Source organism: Suncus etruscus, chromosome 17, assembly GCF_024139225.1.
Source record: "Suncus etruscus isolate mSunEtr1 chromosome 17, mSunEtr1.pri.cur, whole genome shotgun sequence".
NCBI lineage: Eukaryota > Metazoa > Chordata > Mammalia > Eulipotyphla > Soricidae > Suncus > Suncus etruscus.
In genome coordinates, this window is record NC_064864.1 from 65260884 (window position 1) to 65281705 (window position 20822).

The 20822-nt window shown below is 48.6% G+C and overlaps 1 protein-coding gene and 1 pseudogene across 3 annotated transcripts in view; one reads left to right on the forward strand and one right to left on the reverse strand.

Annotated features, from left to right (window-relative positions):
- DENND10 (DENN domain containing 10) overlaps window positions 1-14126 on the forward strand; it is a 106180-nt gene extending 92054 nt beyond the window's left edge. For 2 of the 3 annotated variants that reach the window (XM_049764502.1, XM_049764503.1), the window contains exons 3-9: window positions 56-135; window positions 3140-3288; window positions 5240-5351; window positions 6506-6606; window positions 7784-7891; window positions 11458-11552; window positions 13491-14126. In XM_049764502.1, coding sequence (XP_049620459.1) covers window positions 56-135; window positions 3140-3288; window positions 5240-5351; window positions 6506-6606; window positions 7784-7891; window positions 11458-11552; window positions 13491-13667 — 822 coding nt within the window. In that variant the 3' untranslated portion in view covers window positions 13668-14126. The remainder of the gene's footprint in view (window positions 1-55; window positions 136-3139; window positions 3289-5239; window positions 5352-6505; window positions 6607-7783; window positions 7892-11457; window positions 11553-13490) is intronic. The other variant, XM_049764504.1, reaches the window with a different exon arrangement.
- On the reverse strand, window positions 12321-12418 carry LOC125995439 (uncharacterized; annotated as a pseudogene).
- Window positions 14127-20822: the final 6696 nt, after the last annotated feature.

Genomic DNA, 20822 nt, shown 5'->3' on the forward strand with positions numbered 1-20822 from the left:
TTATTATTATAAAACTTTCTTTTTAAAGCTGTTCTTTTTTGTCTCTTTTACACAGGTGACTCATTTTTCTATTGTTCTGACTGCCAAAGATTTTAACCCAGAGAAATATGCTGCCTTCACTAGGATATTGTGTAGGTCTGTATGAAAACTGGATTCAACACTAACACAGCAAAGTGAAGCTCAGACTCAGTGGTTTCAGGGCCCGTGTCTATACTGAGGAAGCACATGTCAGCCTATCTCCCAGTTTAAGATCCAGTGGCCTTCCAGAGACTGTTTTAGAAAGAGGAACTTTCTCTTCTGCTTAGTGTAGTGTTTTTTGCACAATTAATGCAGTTGCTGTGTACTTTGAATTTATTCTCCTAATTAAATTTAATTAAATTTATTTATTTATTTATTTATTTATTTTTGCTTTTTGGGCCACACCCGGTGATGCTTAGGAGTTACTCCTGGTTATGCGCTCAGAAATTACTCCTAGCAGGCTCAGGGACCATATGGGATGCTGGGGGATCGAACCGCAATTCATCCTAGGTTAGCACTTGCAATGCAAATGCCCTACCATTTGCGCCACTGCTCTGGCCCCTTTAAATTTTATTTATCTATTTATTTATTTTGGTTTTGGGGTCACACCCAGCAGTGCTCAGGGAGTTATTCCTGGCTCTACGTTCAGAAATCACTGCTGGCAGGCTTGGGGACCATATAGGATGCTGGGGACCGAACCCATTTCCATCTTCAGTCGAACCCGGTTCCATCCTGAGTCAGCTGCTTGCAAAGGCAAATGCCCTGCTGCTGTGCTATTTCTCCGGCCCCTATATTTTAGATTTTGGTTGTTATATATTTTTGGTTTGTTACGTATGTTTACTTCCAAGCTAGAACTTTTCCTAGAAATAAATAGGAAAACCTTTTTTTTTTTTTTGTTTTGGTTTCTTTTAGGGCCACAGTTGGTGTTGCTCAGGGGTTACTTTTGGCTCTACACTCAGAAATTGCTCCTGGCAGGCTTGGAGATTATATAGGATGCCGGGATTGAACCTGGGTTGACCATATGCAAACAAATGCCCTACCTGCAGTGCTATGGCTTCAGCCCCTCTTTTTTTTTTTTGGCTTTTGGTCCACACCTGGCAGTGCTCAGGGCTTAGACCTGATTCTGCTCGGTATGTGGGGTGCCGGGGATTGAACCCATGTTGCCCATGTGCAAGACAAGTGCCCTACTCACTGTGCTCTTTCTCTGGCCCCAAGGCTTACTGATTTTGCAGCCAGCTCACAGACACTGCTTCCTAAGCGTGGTCATAGCTGCTGTGTGACCCTGAGGCAGAGGGCTGCCCATCATCACATCATGGATAGTGGGGTGCAGTCCACTGATCATGGAGATACTCTGTTCTCCCCAGGCCAGAATTTGAGAATTCCGCACAGGTGTCTGTGAACACACAGTCGACCCCTTCCATTGCCCTGAGCCAGGTTGGGTTACTCAGTTGGACTCTTGCAAACTATCCTGAGGCACAGAAGTCAGGGTTGTTGTGGACCTCACTTCTTGCCCATGAGGAAGGCCAGTGGAGGGAGCAGGGGTGGGGCCTCTGCTTCTGCATTATTGTTTTCTGAGGTTGCAGTGCAGGGGAAAGGAGGATTTCTCATGGCCTCCACCTCCTCTGCTCCTTCTTACTGGGTTCTGGCGTTCACCCTACATGTCTGCACCCAAGGGTGTTCTTACCGCTGGCCCGCCCACATCAGCGTACATGCTCATAAATGTAAACAAACACTCTCTGCCTTGGGATGAGCTTGGCGGGCTGCCACACAGGTTTGGTATGCCGGAGTCCTGGGTTCAATGCCCAGCACTGTAGGGTTCCTTGAGTCCCTCCAGGGTTGGTCCCTACTCCTCAATAACCACAAGGCAAATCCCCAGTGTGGTGATGCTTCGTCTTCCAATTCTAGAAAGAAAAGCAGCTGTGGGGGCAGGGAAGGGAGGAGGGAGATCCCTTTGGCTGCCTTCACCCCTTCAGCAAGGGGCCCATTGTGCTGACCTAGTGGTATAGGGGTGTGAACTACTCCTTGTTGTAGCTTTTTTATTTTATTTTATTTTTGGGGGGGGGCCACACCCAGCATTGCTCAGGGGTTACTCCTGACTGTCTGCTCAGAAATAGCTCCTGGCAGGCACAGGGGACCATATGGGATACCAGGATTCGAACCAACCACCTTTGGTCCTGGATCGGCTGCTTGCAAGGCCAACGCCGCTGTGCTTTCTCTCTGGGCCCGCTTTTTTTTTTTTAATTATTATTATTATTATTTTTTTTATGTTTTTGGGCCACACCCAGCATTGCTCAGGGGTTACTCCTGGCTGTCTGTTCAGAAATAGCTCCTGGCAGGCACGGGGGACCATATGGGACACTGGGATTCGAACCAACCACCTTTGGTCCTGGATCAGCTGTTTGCAAGGCAAACGCCGCTGTGCTATCTCTCCGGGCCCATTTTTTTAATTTTTTAACTTTATTTATTGATGGTACTCAGGGGTCACTCCTGACTCTGCACCCAGAAATCGCCCCTTGCAGGCTGGGGGTCACATGGGATGCCAGGAATCAAACCGGGTCCTTCTCGGGTCAGCTGCCTGCAAGGCAAATGCCCCACCGTTGTGTCATCCCTCCAGCCCCTCCTTGTTGTATCTTGTGGCCCAAGGTTGTCACTCATCAGTCCCCTACAACTTCCACTCATTAATTCCTTAAACTTAGCACCTCTGGGAACCCAGAGGTACAGCGAGTCTAGGCTGTCACTGAGCCATTGACTTCCTGGTGAATGGGGCGGAAGTGTCTTTGCAGTCAGAACTTTGTAGTCCTGTAGGTCTTTGTAGTCAGAATATTCTACCTTGGAGCAGGAAGCAGGAAAGGAAGCAAGGGATGACTTTGGCAAAAGGAAGCCACAGAGGTGCTTCCCCTCCTTCCTAAGCGCCCGCCTCAGGTTCCCCAGAATCAAAAGGTCTGACTGCAAAGAATTATCCCCCTTTTCCAAGGGTCCCTTTGCTCAGTGCAACATAGACTTGAGATCCTTGCAGCAGGACCTAGGACCTAGAAGAACATAGGACCCAGCCTAGGCCTACGCTTTCCCTATGTGGGTCTCAGGCAACGCAAGCACGATGGCCTGTTGTTCTCCCTTCCAGAATGTATGTGAAGTATGGCAGCCCGATCCGGATGATGGAGAGCTACATTGCAGTACTCACAAAAGGCATGTGCCAGAGCGAAGAGAATGGTTCCTTTCTCAGCAAGGACTTCGATGTGCGAAAGGCTTACCTCGCCGGCTCCATCAAAGGTGAGATAACCAAAGCCAAGAGTATTGTCATGGCACCGTGAAAGGAGAAAGTCCACCAAAAGCATTCCTGAGTATTCAATTCCCCACTCGCCAAGCCCAGGACAGTCACCATCATTCCTGTGGGCCTATCTTCCAGTGCCATCTTGGTATCTTAGGAATTCTTGTTTACTGAGCAGGCAGGCTGGAGAGGAGTTCAGATGTCTTTTTTTTTTTTTTTTTTTTTTTGGTTTTGGGGCCACCTTTGCAGGGGACCATATGGGATACCAGGGATCAAACCCGGGTCTGTTCAGGGTTGGCTGCTTCCATGGCAAATACTCTACCACTGTGCTATCACTCTGGCCCCTCTAATGCTCTTTTATAATTTTCACTTTTTTTATTTTTTTTATTTTTTGGTTTTTGGGCCACACCCAGCGGTGCTCAGGGGTTACTCTTGGCTGTCTGCTCAGAAATAGCTCCTGGCAGGCACGGGAGACCATATGGGACATCGGGATTCGAACCAACCACCTTAGGTCCTGGATCAGCTGCTTGCAAGGCAAACACTGCTGTGCTATCTCTCCAGGCCCTAATTTTCACGTTTTGTATGTGGGGCGTTATGATTTTTTGGGCCATACCTGCCAATGCTCAGAGGTTGGTTACTCCTAGCTTTGCACTCAGGGATCATGCCTCGTGGTTCTCAGTGGAACCTATAAGATGCCAGGGATTGAACCCAGGTCGGCACGGGCACAGCAAGTCCTGCCCGCTGTACTCTGTCTCCAGCCATCTGATCCCTTGGGATCTGGATCTCCATTGACTTTTAGTGTTGTTTTCCTTAGATCGTCGAAGAGCTCAAGGATCTGACCCAAAGTGACAGATTCAACTCCCTACTTTTTTTTTTTTTTTTAGTGGGTTGGGGATCGGGTCACCCCCAGCAATAAGAGGGCTACTCCTGCCTCTGTTTTCAGCGAATTGCCCAATGCTGATCCAAGATCGCTCCCTGCATCGCCGAGGGGACTAGATGATTTCCTGGCCTGAATCGAAAATTTTGGGGTCAAGAAGTGCCTTAATCCAGGGCTGTACCTCTAGCCCCTCCACTCTCCTCTCTTCTTTTCTCACTAAGAAATCCAAATGCTGCCGGCGTGGTGGCGCTAGAGGTAAGGTATCTGCCTTGCCAGCGCTAGCCTAGGACGGACCTCGGTTCTATCCCCCGGCGTCCCATATGGTCCCCCAAGCCAGGAGCGACCCCTGAGCGTCACCGGGTGTGGCCCAAAAACCAAAAAAAAAATATCCAAATGCCAGGGACAGCCCAAGGACAGGCCACTAGTGCAGCTGGATTTCAGCAGGTGAATGGGCAGAGATGCTCTCATTATTCTTGTCTTTGCTCTTGACTGACTCCCAGTCGCTTCGCTATGTGTCTCCAGACTGTCCTGCTGATGGGTTCAGGTGCTGTCACCTGGATTTTGAGTTACATGCTAACATTCACCATAAGGAAGAACCACTTTGTGCCTAAACTGCAAGAATTCCAGTGTGAGGCTCAGAGCAACAGCACAATGTGTAGAGTGTTTGCCTTGCAAGTGCCAACCCAGGTTTAATCCCCAGTATCTCATAGAGACCCCAAGTTGCCAGGAGTGACTTCTGAGTGCAGAGACAGGAGTAACCCCTGAGCACCACCGGGTGTGCCAAAAAAAAAAAAAAAAAAGAATTCTGGGGACAGAGAGATTAAGCACAGTTGTAGGGCATTTGCCTTGTGCAAGGCCAAATTGGAACAGACCAGGGTTCGATTCCCAGCATCCTATATGGTCCGCTTAGGCTACCAGGAGCGATTTCTGAGTGCAGAACCAGCAGTAACCCCTGAACACTGCCGGGTGTGGCCCAAAATCCAAAAACCAAAAAAAAAAAAAAAAAAGAATTCTGGAGTAGGAAGTCCCATTTCTTTAGCCAGATGTAATAACATCGTCATCTCTTTCCTTTTAAGACGTCGTGTCCCAGTTTGGAATGGAGACTATCATCCTATACACTGCCCTGATGCTCAAGAAACGGATTGTTGTCTATCACCCCAAAATAGAAGCTGTCCAGGAGTTTACAAGGTCTGGGATCCAAACCTTACATCGTCCATTGCGGGGGCTGGTGGGACTAGTGCCAGGTTCGGTTCTAAATGTGAGGCAGGAGTCTGGGGGCCATGTGGCCCTGCTCCAAGCTTACTCCTGGCTCTGTGTGCTGGGATTTCCTCCTCGTGGGTCTCTGGGGGTCAGAAGTAGTGCTAGCAGGTACTTTCTCACCAGCCCCTGGACTTGAACTTTATTTTTTTATGGGTTTGGTTTTGGTTTTGTTTCATTCTTGGGCCTCACCTGGTGATGTTCAGGCGTTATTCCTGCCTCTGCACTCAGGAATCACTCCTGTTAGGGCTCAGGAGACCATATGGGCTACCGGGTTTTGAACCTGGGTCAACTGTGTGCAAGGGAAGTGCCCTCTCCATTATGCAATATCTCCAACACCTTTATGTTTGGGGGCCCTTACCAGGCAATACTCAGGAGATGTTCCTGGCTCCAAGCTCAGTTGTTATGCCTGGTGGTGCTAGGGGATCAATCATATGGGATGCTAAGTATCCACTTCAGCTAAGTTCAAGGTGAACACCCTACCTGCTGGACTATGGCTCTGGTCCTTGGGCCAGAACGTTGAATCTAAACTAGGAGCTTTTTTTTTTGGGGGGGGGGGTTTGGTCACACTTGGCAGCACTCAAGGGTTACTCCTGGCTCTACACTCAGAAATCGCTCCTGGAAGGCTCGGGGGACCATATGGGATGCTGGGATTCGAACCACCATCCTTTTGCATATGAGGCAAATGACCTACCTCCATGGTCTCTCTCTCTGGCCCCTAAATTAGGAACTTTTTGGAGCTTCAAGAATCTTGCCTGGATCATTTCTGCCTCCTCTTCATGGCAATACACCTGGGGTTGGAGAAAACTTTGGAGGCTGTCAGGAGGGATTCCTCTAGCTCTGTACTCGGGCTGCTCCCAGCAGTGCTCTGGGTACTTGTTCCAAGCATGGAACCCCTTGGTGCTCCGCCCTTGAACTCTGTGTCCTGTTCCCGAAGGAGGTCTTAGCAGTGATGTCCCTGTGCTGTTCCTTGCTTGTATTGACAGTCTGGAGGCGCTGGCACATATAGGGCTGCCCTGCTCTGCTGGCTCTGCAGGTCAGTCGGGGGCACCCACCTCCATCTGAGCTGGCACTTGACTCCACAGGACTTTGCCTGCCCTGGTATGGCACCGACAGGACTGGACCATCCTCCACCCTTTTGTGCACCTTCAGGTGGATGAGCTGGAAGCCCTGCAGGTGTGCACAGGTGAGTTTGTGAGTGTGTATGTGTGTGTGAGTGATATACCTGGAAATATATGTGAGCTGCAGATGTGCATGTGTGGGTGACCTAGGGCTTACTCCTGACTCTGCACTCAGGAATCACTTCTGACAGTGCTCTAGGACCATATGGGATAACAGGGATCAGTCCTAGGTCTGCTGTGTGAAGGCATGAAGGCAAGCACCCTGCCTGCTGTACTATCGCTTTAGCCCCTGATCATTCATTTCTTTGTCAGAAGCAAAGCAAATACTTTTCCACTGAGCTATCCCAACTCTTAAGATAAACTTTCTTCATCTGGGGAGATACTTGTTGCAGTGTTACGTACAACAAGTGCTGGGGACCCGCCCTACGACACTCAGGTTAGAGTGTGGGTCCAGCAGTGTTTGGGGTATTGTTAGTGCTCTGCCTGGCAATGCTGTGGGACCTGTGATGCCTGGTTCAACTCCAGGACCTCCATTCATTGCGCACGGGCTATGCTCTGACTTATGCCGCATCTCCGTCCCCAGTGGTTGTGTTAATGTTGGTGTTTGAGGTCTACACGTGGGGGTGTTTAGGAACTCAATGCTCAGGGATCACTCGTGGTGCTAGAAGTGCTTAGGGAACCCCAGGGATCAAACTACAGACTCATATTCAGTTCATGTGCTTAGGCTGCTGCACTATCTCTGTCACACAGCAGCTTATTTAGCTTGTCAAATTCTCGTTTAAATTCCCTAACAGGCCAGGAGAGGGAGCGTATTAGACAGGGAATTTGCTCTGCACTCAATCCACCCAGGTTCCATCCCTTGCACACTTGATGGTCCCCTGAGCCCCACCAGGTGTGGTCCCTGAGTGCAGTCAGGAGTAAACCCTGAGCAGAACCAGGTTTTTTTTTTTGAGTGGGGGCACACCCAGCGACGCCCAGGGGTTACTCCTGGCTCTTGAGCAGAGCCAGGTTTGGTCTCAGAACATAAGAAGGAAGAAAAGAATTCCTGCCAGGCTTCCAGAGCGAGCCCCTTTGTCTGGAGGCAGTAGTGGGGGTTTCTGCCAAGACCCTGGCCTTGGAAGCTCTCTGCTCTGCTCCTGCCTCATCAGCCAAGAAGGCCAGAGCCACCACCACACATTGCAGACCCACTTTGACTCCCATTCATGTCGCCCTCTCCACCCTGTGTGTCCATGTCTGCTGCAGGTTACGTGGCTGGCTTTGTGGATCCAGAGGTGAGCAACCGGCCAGACCTCTATGATGTATTCGTGAACCTTGCAGACAGCGAGATCACCATTGCTCCACTAGCCAAAGGTGAGTGTTGGCACCTTTGCATGTTCTTGTGCCTCTACCCCATTCTGGCACCTCTGCTGACCTCATCATGAGCAGGGTCAGCTTGCAGGCCCTGGTGTAGTTTCTGACACACACAGGTGACAGCCTTTACTGGGATATTTTCTCATGCTAGGCTACATGACTCCAGGTTCAGCCAGGAGTTGTTTGGGGCTTTGGGATCACAGAGAACAGAGCTATAGTATCAAGCGGATATGTGGATATGTAAGTGATGATTCTAGGGATTGAATTCACATCCTCACACATTAATCACTGAACCTCTCTCTGTTCTTTTCTATTTAAAAACATTGTGGGGCTGGAGCAGTAGCTCATCAGAGAGGACATTTGCCTTGCATGTTATCGACCTGGGTTCATTCTTCGGCATCCCATAGGGTCCCCTGAGCCTACCAGGAGCAATTTCTGAGCACAGTCCAGGAATAACCCCTTAGAACCACTGGGTGTGGCCCAAAAATTAAACAAAAAAACATGGTGGGAGGGAGGCATTGAGAGATAAGACAACATGCAAGGTGCTTGCCTTGCGTGTGGCTAACCCAGATTTGATGCCCAACACCACCAGGAGTGATCTCTGAGCACAGACCTAGGAGTCAGCTCTGAGCACTGCCAGGTATGGCCCAAAACCAAACCAAAAATATTTTTCTTGGGGCCGGAGAGATAGCATGGAGGTAGGGCATTTGCCTTGTATGCAGAAAGATGGTAGTTTGAAATCACGGCATCCCATATGGTCCCCGAGCCTGCCAGAAGTTATTTCTGAGCATAGAGCCAGGAGTAATCCCTGAGTGCTGCCAGGTGTTACCCAAAAAACAAAAAAAAAATTTTTTTTTTCTTTAAATAGATTAAGGTACTGTGACTTACAGAGTTACTCAGTTGAGTTTCAGGTATGTAATGTTCTAACATTGACCTTACCACTAGTGCCAGCTTCCTTCTCATTCCCTTTTACTCTCTTTTTAGTTTGCATTTTTTGTTTTTTGGGTCACACCCGGTGATGCTCAGGAGTTACTCCTGGCTCTGCACTCAGGAGTTACTCGCGGGGGTGCTGGGGATCAAACCTAGGTTTGCCTTGACTGCATGCAAGGCAAGCCCCCTTCCCACTTAATTTGATTTAAGTGAGCAGTAGTACATACTGACTGCAAGGCATTTAAAACATGGATCTAATTTTTCAGAGGTGCTCCCTTTGGTGAAACCAATGTAACAGAAACCACTATATGAGCCACAGGGTTAGGGCAGAAAGCGGGGAGGCATTTCCCTCCTTTTGCTGAGTCTAGGAAATAGGGGAAGTGGTGGTGTTGAATTATTGGGTCACACTCTGTGCTGCTGTGAGCTATTCCTGTGTGTATGCTCAGGAATGAGTATAATGGTCTTGTGAGGGGTCATATGTGGTGCTGCGGATCAGAGAGGACTGCATATGAGGCGGGCACCTCAACTCTTGACTCTCTGTTCTGGCTCTTGAATTTGCTTTCTGGTGATGCCCATGGGTTACTCTTGGCTTATGCTCAGGAATCACTCCTAGCGTTGCTCTGGATCATATGGGATGCCAAGGATCAAATCCAGGTTGCCACTTTCTTTTTTTTTGGTTTTGGTTTCTGGGTCACACCTGGCTCTGCATTCAGAAGTCGCTCCTGGCAGGCTCAAGGGACCATATGGGGTGCTGGGATTTAAACCGGGCTCCGTCCTGTACTGGCTGTGAGCAAGTCAAACGCCTTACCACTGTGCTATCGCTTCAGCCACTAAAAGTCATTTAGCCAAGACTTTTTTTTGAGGGAAGGGTGGTCACATTGGGTGGCGCTCAGGGTTATTCCTAGGTCTGTGCTCAGAAATCGCTTCTGGCAAGCATGGAGGACCATATGGGATGTCGGGATTCAAACCACCATCTGTCCTGAATCAGTGGTGCACTAGGCAAATGCCCTACCACTAAACTCTCTCTTAGGCAGGTTGGCTACCTTCAAGGCAAGAATCCTACCTTGCTGTACTATGACTCTGGCCCTCATCCCCAATTGTTCTTTTGTTTGTTTGTTTTGGGTTACACCTATTGGCGTGTAGGGGTTTATTCTTTTTTTTTTTTTTTTTTTGGGGGGGGGTTTGGGCCACACCCGGTAACGCTCAGGGGTTACTCCTGGCTATGTGCTCAGAAGTTGCTCCTGGCTTGGGGGACCATATGGGACACCGGGGGATCGAACTGCGGCCCGTCCAAGGCTAGCGCAGGCAAGGCAGGCACCTTACCTTCAGCGCCACTGCCCGGCCCCAGGGGTTTATTCTTGTCTCTGCAAGTCGCTCCTTGTAGGCTCGTGGAATCATATGAGACACCGGGATTCGAATCAGGGTCCATTCTGTGTTCACCACATGCAAGGCAAACGCCTTACCTCTGTGCTATTGCTCCGGCCCCCCAATTATTTTTAAGTAAAGGCCAGAGTTTAAATATTAGGTCCCGGAGAGAAAGCACAGTGGTGTTTGCCTTGCAAGCAGCCGATCCAGGACCAAAGGTGGTTGGTTTGAATCCCGGTGTCCCATATGGTCCCCCGTGCCTGCCAGGAGCTATTTCTGAGCAGACAGCCAGAAGTCACCCCTGAGCATCGCCAGGTGTGGCCCAAAAGCCAAAAAAAAAAAAAACAAAAAAAAACCCAGAGTTTAAATATTAGAACTTGGGGGGACAGAGCAATTGTATAGTGGGCAGTGTTTTTCTTGTATGCAGCCAACCTGGATTTAATCCCTGACATCCTATATGGTCCCCTGAGCCTGCCATGATTGATTCTTGAATGTAGAGCTATGAGTAAACCACGATCACCAGTGAAAAAAATAATTAAATTAAAAAAAATTTTATGTATGGGGCTTCCCCTCCAAATTAGAACTTGTAATTGTAAAAATATATTGCTATTCTCATTAAGTTTTGTTTCAGAAAGATAAATAGGGGCAGGGAGATAATAGGAGAGATAAGTCTCATGCTTTGTATACTGTCAACCCCAGTTCAATCTCTCACACCATCTATGGTCTCCTGAGTACCACCAAGTGTGACTCATGCCCCGTTCTAACTGATGAGGGAAGTAGAAAGGTCTATCTCTCAGTTATGAGGGTGGACATTAGTGTCTGGGATGTTTTAATTTTTTTTCTTTAAAAAATATTTTTTTTCTTTATTTGGGATTGTGTTCTAATTTGGAGCAGGACATGGAAATCATGTGCATGCATCATTTTCTACCATGCTGGAGGAGTCGAGGTCAGAACCAAAATGGAAATGTGGGGTGGTGTCCATGGCTTTGTGGACATTCCCTCTGTAAAATGTTGTACATAATTATTCTTTTATTTATTTATTTTCAGTTTTTGGGTCACACCCAGCAGTACTCGGGGGTTACTCCTGGCTCTATGCTCAGAAATTGCTCCTGGCAGGCTCAGGGAACCATATGGGATGCCAGGACTTGAATCACTGTCCTTCTGCATGCAAGACAAATGCCCTACCTCCATGCTTTCTCTCCGGCCCCACATAATTATTCTTTACCTAAATTCCAAACTGTTTATGCAGCACTTTCCGCTTGATCTCATAGAGGCCATGACAATGGGCAAACTGCACAAGGAAATGGGTCAGCGGATCATCCAGTCTGCAGAAGACCCAGAGAAATCAGACAGCCAAGTCATCCAGGTACGGCTGGCCAGTCCTGAGTCCTGAGTGGGCAGTCTTGGGCTCTTGCTCAAAGGAAGTGTTGGGAGAGGCTGGAGCAACACACAGGGCACGTTTTTGGGCTAGACATTGTAGTGGTCCTACCTGACCTTGACATCCACAGATGGGCGCATAGCCACACCATCTCACAGTCTGGGCCCTGGCGACTGGGCATCTCTCATTTTAAATTTCCCAGACAAATGAGGACCTTATACAGAGACCTTGTCTTGAAGGGCTCCGTGGAGCTCTAATGTGGGTTCCCAGGGTTTGAGGCAGCTGCTACCCTCTCCCTTCCCTGGCCAGATTCCATGATGTTTTGGTTTGATAATTTGAGCTTGGTTTGTTTGGTGACAGAGATCAAACCCTGGACCTTAGAAATACAAAGCAGGGGCCCGGAGAGATAGCACAGTGGCATTTGCCTTGCAAGCATCCGATCCAGGACCAAAGGTGGTTGGTTCGAATCCCGGTGTCCCATATGGTCCCCTGTGCCTGCCAGGAGCTATTTCTGAGCAGCCAGCCAGGAGTAAGCCCTGAGCATCGCCGGGTGTGGCCCAAAAACCAAAAAAAGAAAAGAGAAATACAAAGCAAACACTGGCACAGGGATCGCTCCTTGCAGAGCTCAGGGCTGATCCTGCATTGGCAGGTGCCTTCCATGGTGTTAATCCCTCTGGCCCAGTGAGATTTTCTCTCTGGATGTTGTATGTTTTTCTTGTTATTGTTTTGTTTTGTTTTGTTTTGTGTTTTAATTCTAAACATATGGAACGCTTCACCAATTTGTGTCATCCTTGTACAGGGGCCATGCTAATCTTCTCTGTATTGTTCTAAGTATGTATACTGCCAAAGCAAGCCCTTGTTGTTTTGTTTTGTTTTGGGGCCACACCCAGTGACACTCAGGGGTCACTCCTGGCTATGTGCTACTGGTCTCGGGGACCACATGGAATGCCGAAGATCGAACCGAGGTCCGTTCTGGGTCAGCTGCGTGCAAGACAAACGCCATACTGCTGCGCCACCGCTCCAGCCCCACTTTTTTTTTTTTAATTTAAATGTCTCTTGCATTTTTTTTTTCCTGTTCGGGTTTTTTTTTTTTTTTTTTTTTTTGGGGCCACACTGGTGGTACTCGGGGATTATTCCTGGCTCAGCACTCAGGAATTATTCCTAGTGATACTTGGGTTCCATATGGGATGCTGGGGATTGAACAGGGTCAGCCACATATACAAGGCAAATGCCCTACCCACTGTGCTAGTTAGCTATCTAAGGGCCCTAATGGTTGTTAATTTTTTTGTTTTGTTTTGTTTTGTTTTTGGGTCACATCCAGCAACGCTCAGGGTTTACTCCTGGCTTCACACTCATAAATCGCTCCTGGCAGGCTCCAGGGACCATATGGGATGCCGGGATTTGAACCAATGACCTTTTGCATGAAAGGCAAACGCCTTACTTCCATGCTATCTCTCCAGCCCTGGTTGTTAATATTTAAGTTTGTTCCTAGATTACCCCCTTCTCTTCTTTGTCATTGCTCTGCCAGTAGCCCACCACCTAGGCTCACACACTAGGCTGCTGTGGGCTAGAAATGCACCCTTGGGTGCAGGGCTCCCAGTGGCAGAGCACCAATTTCTTTTTTTTGGGGGGGGCCACACCCGTTTGATGCTCAGGGGTTACTCCTGACTAAGCGCTCAGAAATTGCCCCTGGCTTGGGGGGACCATATGGGACACTGGGGGATCGAACCGCTGTCCTTCCTTGGCTAGCGCTTGCAAGGCAGACACCTTATCTCTAGCGCCACCTCTCCGGCCCAGCACCAATTTCTTAATATATAAAGTTAGACCGATTGAATGTAAATGAGAGGAAGAAGAGTTCAATCGAAATGCCACAGCTGTCTATGCTGGTTTGATACTAACAGGCTCCATTCTTTTGCTCTCTTAAAGGATATTTCCCAAAAAACCAGAGAAATCCTCAGCATCTTGATGCCATTTTTGGAAGCCCCAGGGGATGGAGGAAAGCAGGTGCTCAACCTCGAAGCCCTAAAGCAGCGACGGTTTCCCTCAGCCACAGAGAACTTCCTTTACCTCCTCGCCGCAGCCGAACAGATGCTGAAAATATGACAGTTATGGCTGGTCCTGTGCCTCGGGCTTATTGTGCTCCTGAGACTGTGTGATGTAAAGTCACACCAGAGTGTCCTGTCTCTCATGATCTGTTGGAAGGAATCACGATTTGACTGGGGAAAGAAAAAAAAGCACTGAAACACAATATAAACATTCTTGACTCTCTTTGAGTCCTGTATCCTGCCAGGTGGAACAAGGCACTGCCACTTTGTACAGTGGCCAAAGTTCCCAGGGCCCTGGCACATGGCATTTGCCCTGTGCAAATCGTCACAGACCTGAAAAGCCTTCATTGCTCCTAAGTTCCCAGTTCCACAAACTGGTTCATTCCAAGAAAGCTGCCTGAAATGTTGCTTGGTCTTCTAGAAAGAACTTGAATTCTGCGCAAGGAACTCTTCTCTCTGAGCCAGACAAGAGTCCCTGCCACCGCACTTTCTTGCAAAAGAAGACTTTTTTTTTTTTCTTGGCCTTTGAATATTTTTGCCTAGGAGGGTTTTGCATAGATTTTTCTACTTGAGTAGACAACTTTAATAATCCATATTTATATTGTGCACAGGAAAGCAATTGGCAAGTACTTGAGCCATTCCTGTGCTGTAGTTTAACCCTATTACTAGCAATATTCTTTTGAAAAAAGGGTGTCCACAGGGCCAGAGCGATAACACAGCTGGTAGGCATTTGCCTTGCATGCGGCCAACCCAGTTCGATCCCCAGCAACCCACATGGTCCTCTGAGCCTACCAGGAGCAATTCTGAGTGCAGAGCCAGGAGTAACCTCTGAGCGTCTCCAAGTGTGGTCCAAACAGATCCTCCCAAAAAAAACAAAAACAAAAACAAAAGAAAGAACAAAATATTTCTGTCCTTACACGGCAGAGTAAATAAGCCTGTTTGGATAAGAAAGGTCCCTGACAAATAATTCTTGCATGATCAAATTGGAGAAAATTTTCAAATTACTGTCGTCAAAGTAATCTGGCCATGACGTGACTCATCTGAACCATTCTTGGCTGCAGACGAAAGAGTTAAAAGAGTCTAGGTCTCTCATACAGTGATAGCAGAAAAGATGATTTGGGTTTTGGACCACACTCATGGTACTCAGGCTTTTCCCTGCCAAATGCTCAGGGCTTGCTCCTGGCAGTTGCTTGGGGGACCCCAAGGCCCGGGGAATTGGCCCTGGGCTCTTGCGTGCAGAACCTGAGTTCTTCCTGTCCTTGGCAAAATCATTTTCTCTTTAACTCCTGTTGTCCTTAAAATCTCACCCAGAAAAACCTCTGTACAATTGTTTTGTCTATCAGGCCTTCATTTATTCTTGACATTAGATATTTGTTTTTCTTCTCCTTTAACTTTGGGGTCATACCTGACAGTGCTCAGGGGACCATGTAGTGCCAGGGATCAAACCTGGGCCGCTGGCACGCAAAGCATAGCGATATATATTCCACTTTCAGATGAATAATGCTTTTTTTTTTTGTTTGTTTGTTTGTTTGTTTGGGGACCACACCCAGTGTTGCTCAGGGCTTATTCCTGGCTCAGCATTCAGAAATTGTTCCTGGCAGGATTAAGGAACTATATGGGATGCCAGAAATTGAACCCGGATTAGCTGTGTACAAAGCAAGCTCCCTGCTGTACTATCACTCCAGCCCTTCTTGGTGAAAACTTTAAAGAGCCCTTGTGAGGCCAGAGGGGTAGTACAGTGAGTAGCATGCTTGCCTTGCACACAGCCAATCTGTGTTTGATCCTCAACACCCTATATGGTCTTCAGAGCCCCACCAGGAGTTTATTCCTGAGCACAGAGCAGGAGTAATCCCTGAGTACTGCTGGGTGTGGTCTCAAAAATAGAAGAGCCTACCTCACCCAAGATGCAGGACCTTAGCTTGGGATGCTGCCGTTCACAGAAAATATGCTGGTGGTGTTTCTTCTCCAGACCTAACACAGTCCCTTTTAGCTCGCACTCATGTTCAAGAGTTTCCCAGCCCAAAGCTCTGGTGAGCGAGTACTTACCCTGGCTTGGAGTGGGGTTAAGAGTCATCCATAAACAGTGGGATCACACCACACAAGTCCAACGTGTTCAGCAGGTCCCATTGAGGCACCACTGTCAAAGTGAGGATTCACTGTTTTTTGCTGGTCAGGTCCGAGTGAAACCAGATGAATTTCCTCATCAGCGATTTGTACTCCACTTTCAGAACAATCATCCAAATGGCCAAATGTTCTGGAGAAAAGAGAGGCTGTAACAGCCGCTGCCTTGGAGAAGTGTCAGCTTCAGAGCATGTACTATCTGGGTAGCAGCTACAGTCTTCATGACCACAATAAAAGTTCCCAGAGAATGTCGGGCTGGAGCCATAGCACAGTGGGGAGGACACTTATCTTGCACGTGCAGAACTGGGTTCTATCCCCACCATCCCATATGGTCCCCTGAGCCTGCCATGCCAGGAGTGATTCCTGAGTCCATAGCCAGGAGTAACCCCTGAATGTCACTGGGTGTGGCCCTAAATAAATAAATAAAAAACAAAAGAGCACAGCTCCTTCCTTGGGAACTTCCTTGGGGCCAGGGGAGGATCTGGAATAACATGGCTGCCTTAGCAAGCACTGAAAATTAAACCTGCACTTTATGAAAAGGACAACTAACACTTTTCTATCTCATTTTTTGTATTAGATAATGATCACTGTCACGACAAACCTGATGCAGAAATAAAATGGAAATATTTCATGGCTCAATAAGGCAGAAAGTTAAGTCCTGATCAGGCTTCTTTGCCCCTGGCTGGCTCCTGCCCCTACTTTCCTCAGCTGACCTGCGTTCAGCATGGCCTCACTTTCCTGTGCCCCCTGAAAGGCCAGGCAGTGCCTGAATCCTGGACACATCTTGTTTATGTGGGGCCATCTAGGGGACACTTTCTGATGCCACCCCTTCAGCCCTTGTGAACCCATTTTGGGGGCCAGGGTGCAAACCTGGCAGTGCTCAGGGAACCAGTGCAAACATATGCCCCAGGTCTTGTGAATCTCTGACCATCATGATGGCCTCGCCTCAAGAAACAACCCAGACACATTGTCTGATGGTGGGTTGAGGGCGTGAGAAAGGTTCTTCTAGGCCACAACAGTGAGCACCATTCTGGGTGCTCCTTATGCTGAATTGGAGCCAACTTGACACAAAAGACCCCAGGGACATCTATAGGGAACAGGGCAACAACCCATGCTGTGGGGGTGCTTCGTCCACAGCAAGACCTTAGTGGGGTCCGTAAATCCTCACTGGGAATAAGTGGGAGCACAAGCGGACGAATATGAAAATGAAATAAATGAGACCACACAAAATGCACTGTATGGGGAACCACATCCATGGGAGGAGAGGTAAATTTTACTGTTCAGCTGATGACATTTTAAGCACCAACTCTGGTATGCAAGGTGTTTTCAGGGAAAAAGAGCAGAGGATCTTCCCAATGAGACCAGACCTTAGAATCTACATATCAAATAACTACTCGATGTAGGTGAGGAAGAGCCCTGTTAGAGGTAATGTGAAACTTGAGCTGAAGATGTTTTTGGTTTAGTAAAAGGCAGGTTTTTCAAGAAACCAGGTGGGGAAAGACAGCTTTAAGAGAGATGTTTATGTAGTTGCCGGAAAATAGTTTTTGGGGGGACGGAAATGTTTACTATCATAGAGATAGACCGAGAAAAATAAGCTGCTGGTGCCAGGTTATACTTGAAGTAAGAGTCACAAATAAACTAGCCAGAGGGGAGCTTTTGGCAGTCTTTGGTACGGAATTTCCTTTGTGAGTGTAGAAAAGCTAAGGCTGGGGCCGGGAAGGTGGCGCTAGAGGTAAGGTGTCTGCCTTGCAAGCGCTACCATAGGACGGACAGCGGTTCGATCCCCGATCCCCCGGCGTCCCATATGGTCCCCCCAAGCCAGGGGCAATTTCTGAGCGTATAGCCAGGAGTAACCCCTGAGCGTCAAATGGGTGTGGCCCAAAAACCAAAAAAAAAAAAAAAAGAAAAGAAAGGCTAAGGCTGAATTTCTATAGTAGAAGAGGAGACAAAAATCAAAAGGAAAAGAGAAAATGTAATGTCACAGCCATGTCAGAATTATAGCCAGTAATCCACACAAAGGGTCAATGATTGACTTCTCTAAACGGGCCTTCTGGCAGATATTTCTTGGGAGGGAAAATTAGGCACTGCACCAGGAAAGCCAAAAGCCATGTCTGGTACGTGCTTCCTTTTGCGGGTAGTGACAGACCCACATCTGGAGATGTGTATAAAAGAGTACTTGGGGGCCCGGAGAGATAGCACAGCGTTTGCCTTGCAAGCAGCTGATCCAGGACCAAAGGTGGTTGGTTCTAATTCCGGTGTCCCATATGGGCCCCCGTGCCTGCCAGGAGCTATTTCTGAGCAGACAGCCAGTAACCCCTGAGCACTGCTGGGTGTGGCCCAAAAACAAAAACAAAAAAAAAAAGAGTACGGGCCCGGAGAGATAGCACAGCAGTGTTTGCCTTGCAAGCAGCCGATACAGGACCAAAGGTGGTTGGTTCGAATCCCGGTGTCCCATATGGTCCCCCGTGCCTGCCAGGAGCTATTTCTGAGCAGACAGCCAGGAGTAACCCCTGAGCACCGCTGGGTGTAACCCAAAAACCAAAAACCAAAAAAAAAAAAAAAAAAAAGAGTACTTGGGTGGGAACCTTGTTCAGACAATGACTCCTGGAAGGCTTCCTGGAAAAGTGGTTGATAGTTAAGTCCAGGATGAGACCAAAGCTGGAACAAAGGGAACAGTGGATGTTGAGGCCCAGAGACTCCTGGGTGGTCCAGAAGGAGGGCGAGTCAGAGTGAGGGGCCACCAGACAGTGCTTGCCTTGCGTAAGTCAACCTGGCTTTGATCCCTGGTACTACATATTATCCCCAGAACACTGCCAGGCATGATTCCTGAGTGCAGAGCTAGGAGTAACCCCTGAGCATCACTCGTTATAGCCCAAAAAGCCCCCCAAAAGACCAACAAAACCCTATAACAGACACAAGGAATTTGGGCTAGACTGGTAACCTTGGGTAACATGTTGTTTTGGTTTCTGATTAGGGGTTATTCTTGGCTCTGCACTCAGGAATTAATCCTGGTGGGTTTAGGGGAACGATGTAGGATGCCAGGAACTGAACCTCAGTACTCTTTCCAGCCCCACCCCAGAAACAAAGGCTTAAGGCAAGTATGGTTCTAAGAACAGTGATTTTCAGGCCAAAGTGATATACAAGGGTAGGGCACTTGCCTTGCATGTGGCCTACCAAGGTCCCTTGTATTCCTTATGGACTATTGAGTCCCACCAGCACTGCAGATCCCTGAGTGTAGCCCAAAATAACAAAAACAAACCAATGGTAGCTGGGACAGGAGTGAGGAGGGTGTTTATCTTGTATGCAGGTTACCTAGGTTCAATCCCTGGCATCCCATATGGTCCCCTGAGCCCACCAGGAGTCATTCCTTAGTGCAGAGCCAGGAGTAAACCCTGAGCAACATAGAGTGTGACCCAAAAACCAAGAACAAAATAAACTGGCTTTCATGGAGGCTGAAAGTACAGTAGATTCTTGCTTTATACATGGGAAAACTGTTCAATCCCCATATATTCTCCTGAACCCTGTCTGGAGCGATCCCTGAGTGCAGAGCCAGAGCAATTTGAGTACTGCCAGATGTTATCAACATCTGTTTGCTTGTTTTTTTTGTTTGTTTTGTTTTGGTCACACCTGGCAGCACTCAGGGATTACTCCTGGCACTGCGCTAGAAATCGCTCCTGGCAGGCTTGGGGGAATATATGGGATGCCGGGATTCCAACCACCTTCCATCCTAGATCAACTGCATTCCAGGTATTCAAAAGATAGCACCGCTGTGCTATCTCTCCGGCCCCCTGTGGCTTTCTGCTTTTTTTTTGGGGGGGGGTGTCACACCTGGAGATGCTCTGGGGTTACTCCTGGCTCTGTGCTCAGAGGTCATTCCTGGCATACTCAGGGTACCATATGGAATGCTGGGATTCGAATCAGGGTCCGTACTGTAATGGGTGCGTGCAAGGCAAACACCTTACCGCTGTGCTATCGCTCTGATAGCCACAACCGTGGTTTTCAAACTCTCCAGGGTTGATTCTAAACACACCTGCCATTTACAAGAACAGTGCTGCAGAGAATGAGCAGCAGCAGCGGGCATGCTGTTGGACAGAGCTGGGCTATAGCAGTGGTCCCTGGAACTGTGTATGGAGCCTGGATCTCGGGGTCCATGAAGGGGAAGGAGGGTGGCAGGAGTGAAGCCCTCAGTCCTATAGGAGGCGTGGGCCTGGTCTGAGACTGGGGGTGGGGTAAGATGGTCCTCAGTAGACAAGAGTGGTGAAGGGCAGGGCACCTGTGTGCTCAGGGCAGTGAGCAGCTGCAGTGGGCTGGCTGGGCCCAGAGAACTCAGACTGGAACATGTTTTGGTGTAGGAAGCCTGGGGTCGATTCCCAGCATCATTGACAGCCCCTGAGCATTGAGCTGGAAGTAGCCCCATAGGCCCTGCTGGGTGTGGCCACAAAATAAATTAAAGATTTGGTAATGAGGGGCTTTCTTTTGTATGTTCGGTTTTGGGATCAGTCGCTCAAGGGTTACTCTTGACTCCGCTTAGAAATCACTCAGGCAAGGGGCCGTGCGGTGGCGCTAGAGGTAAGGTGCCTGCCTTGCCTGCGCTAGCCTAGGACGGACCGCGGTTCGATCCCCCAGTGTCCCATATGGTCCCCCAAGCCAGGAGCGACTTCTGAGCGCATAGCCAGGAGTAACCCCTGAGCGTCACCGGGTGTGGCCCAAAAACAAAAACAAAACAAAAAAAAAAAGAAATCACTCAGGCAGGGCCCGGAGAGATAGCACAGCGGCATTTGCCTTGCAAGCTGCTGATCCAGGACCAAAGGTGGTTGGTTTGAATCCCGGTGTCCGATATGGTCCCCCGTGCCTGCCAGGAGCTATTTCTGAGCAGACAGCCAGGAGTAATCCCTGAGCACTGCCAGGTGTGACCCAAAAACCAAAAAAAAAAAAAAAAAGAAATCACTCAGGCAGGCTTGTCCTGGCAGGCTTGGAGGACTATATGGAATGCTGAGGATCGAACCTCATCAGCCTCATGCTATCGCTCCGGCCCCTATTGAGGGGGTATTGCTGTTTAAATTGGGGGGCATACCTGGAGGTGCTCAGAAGT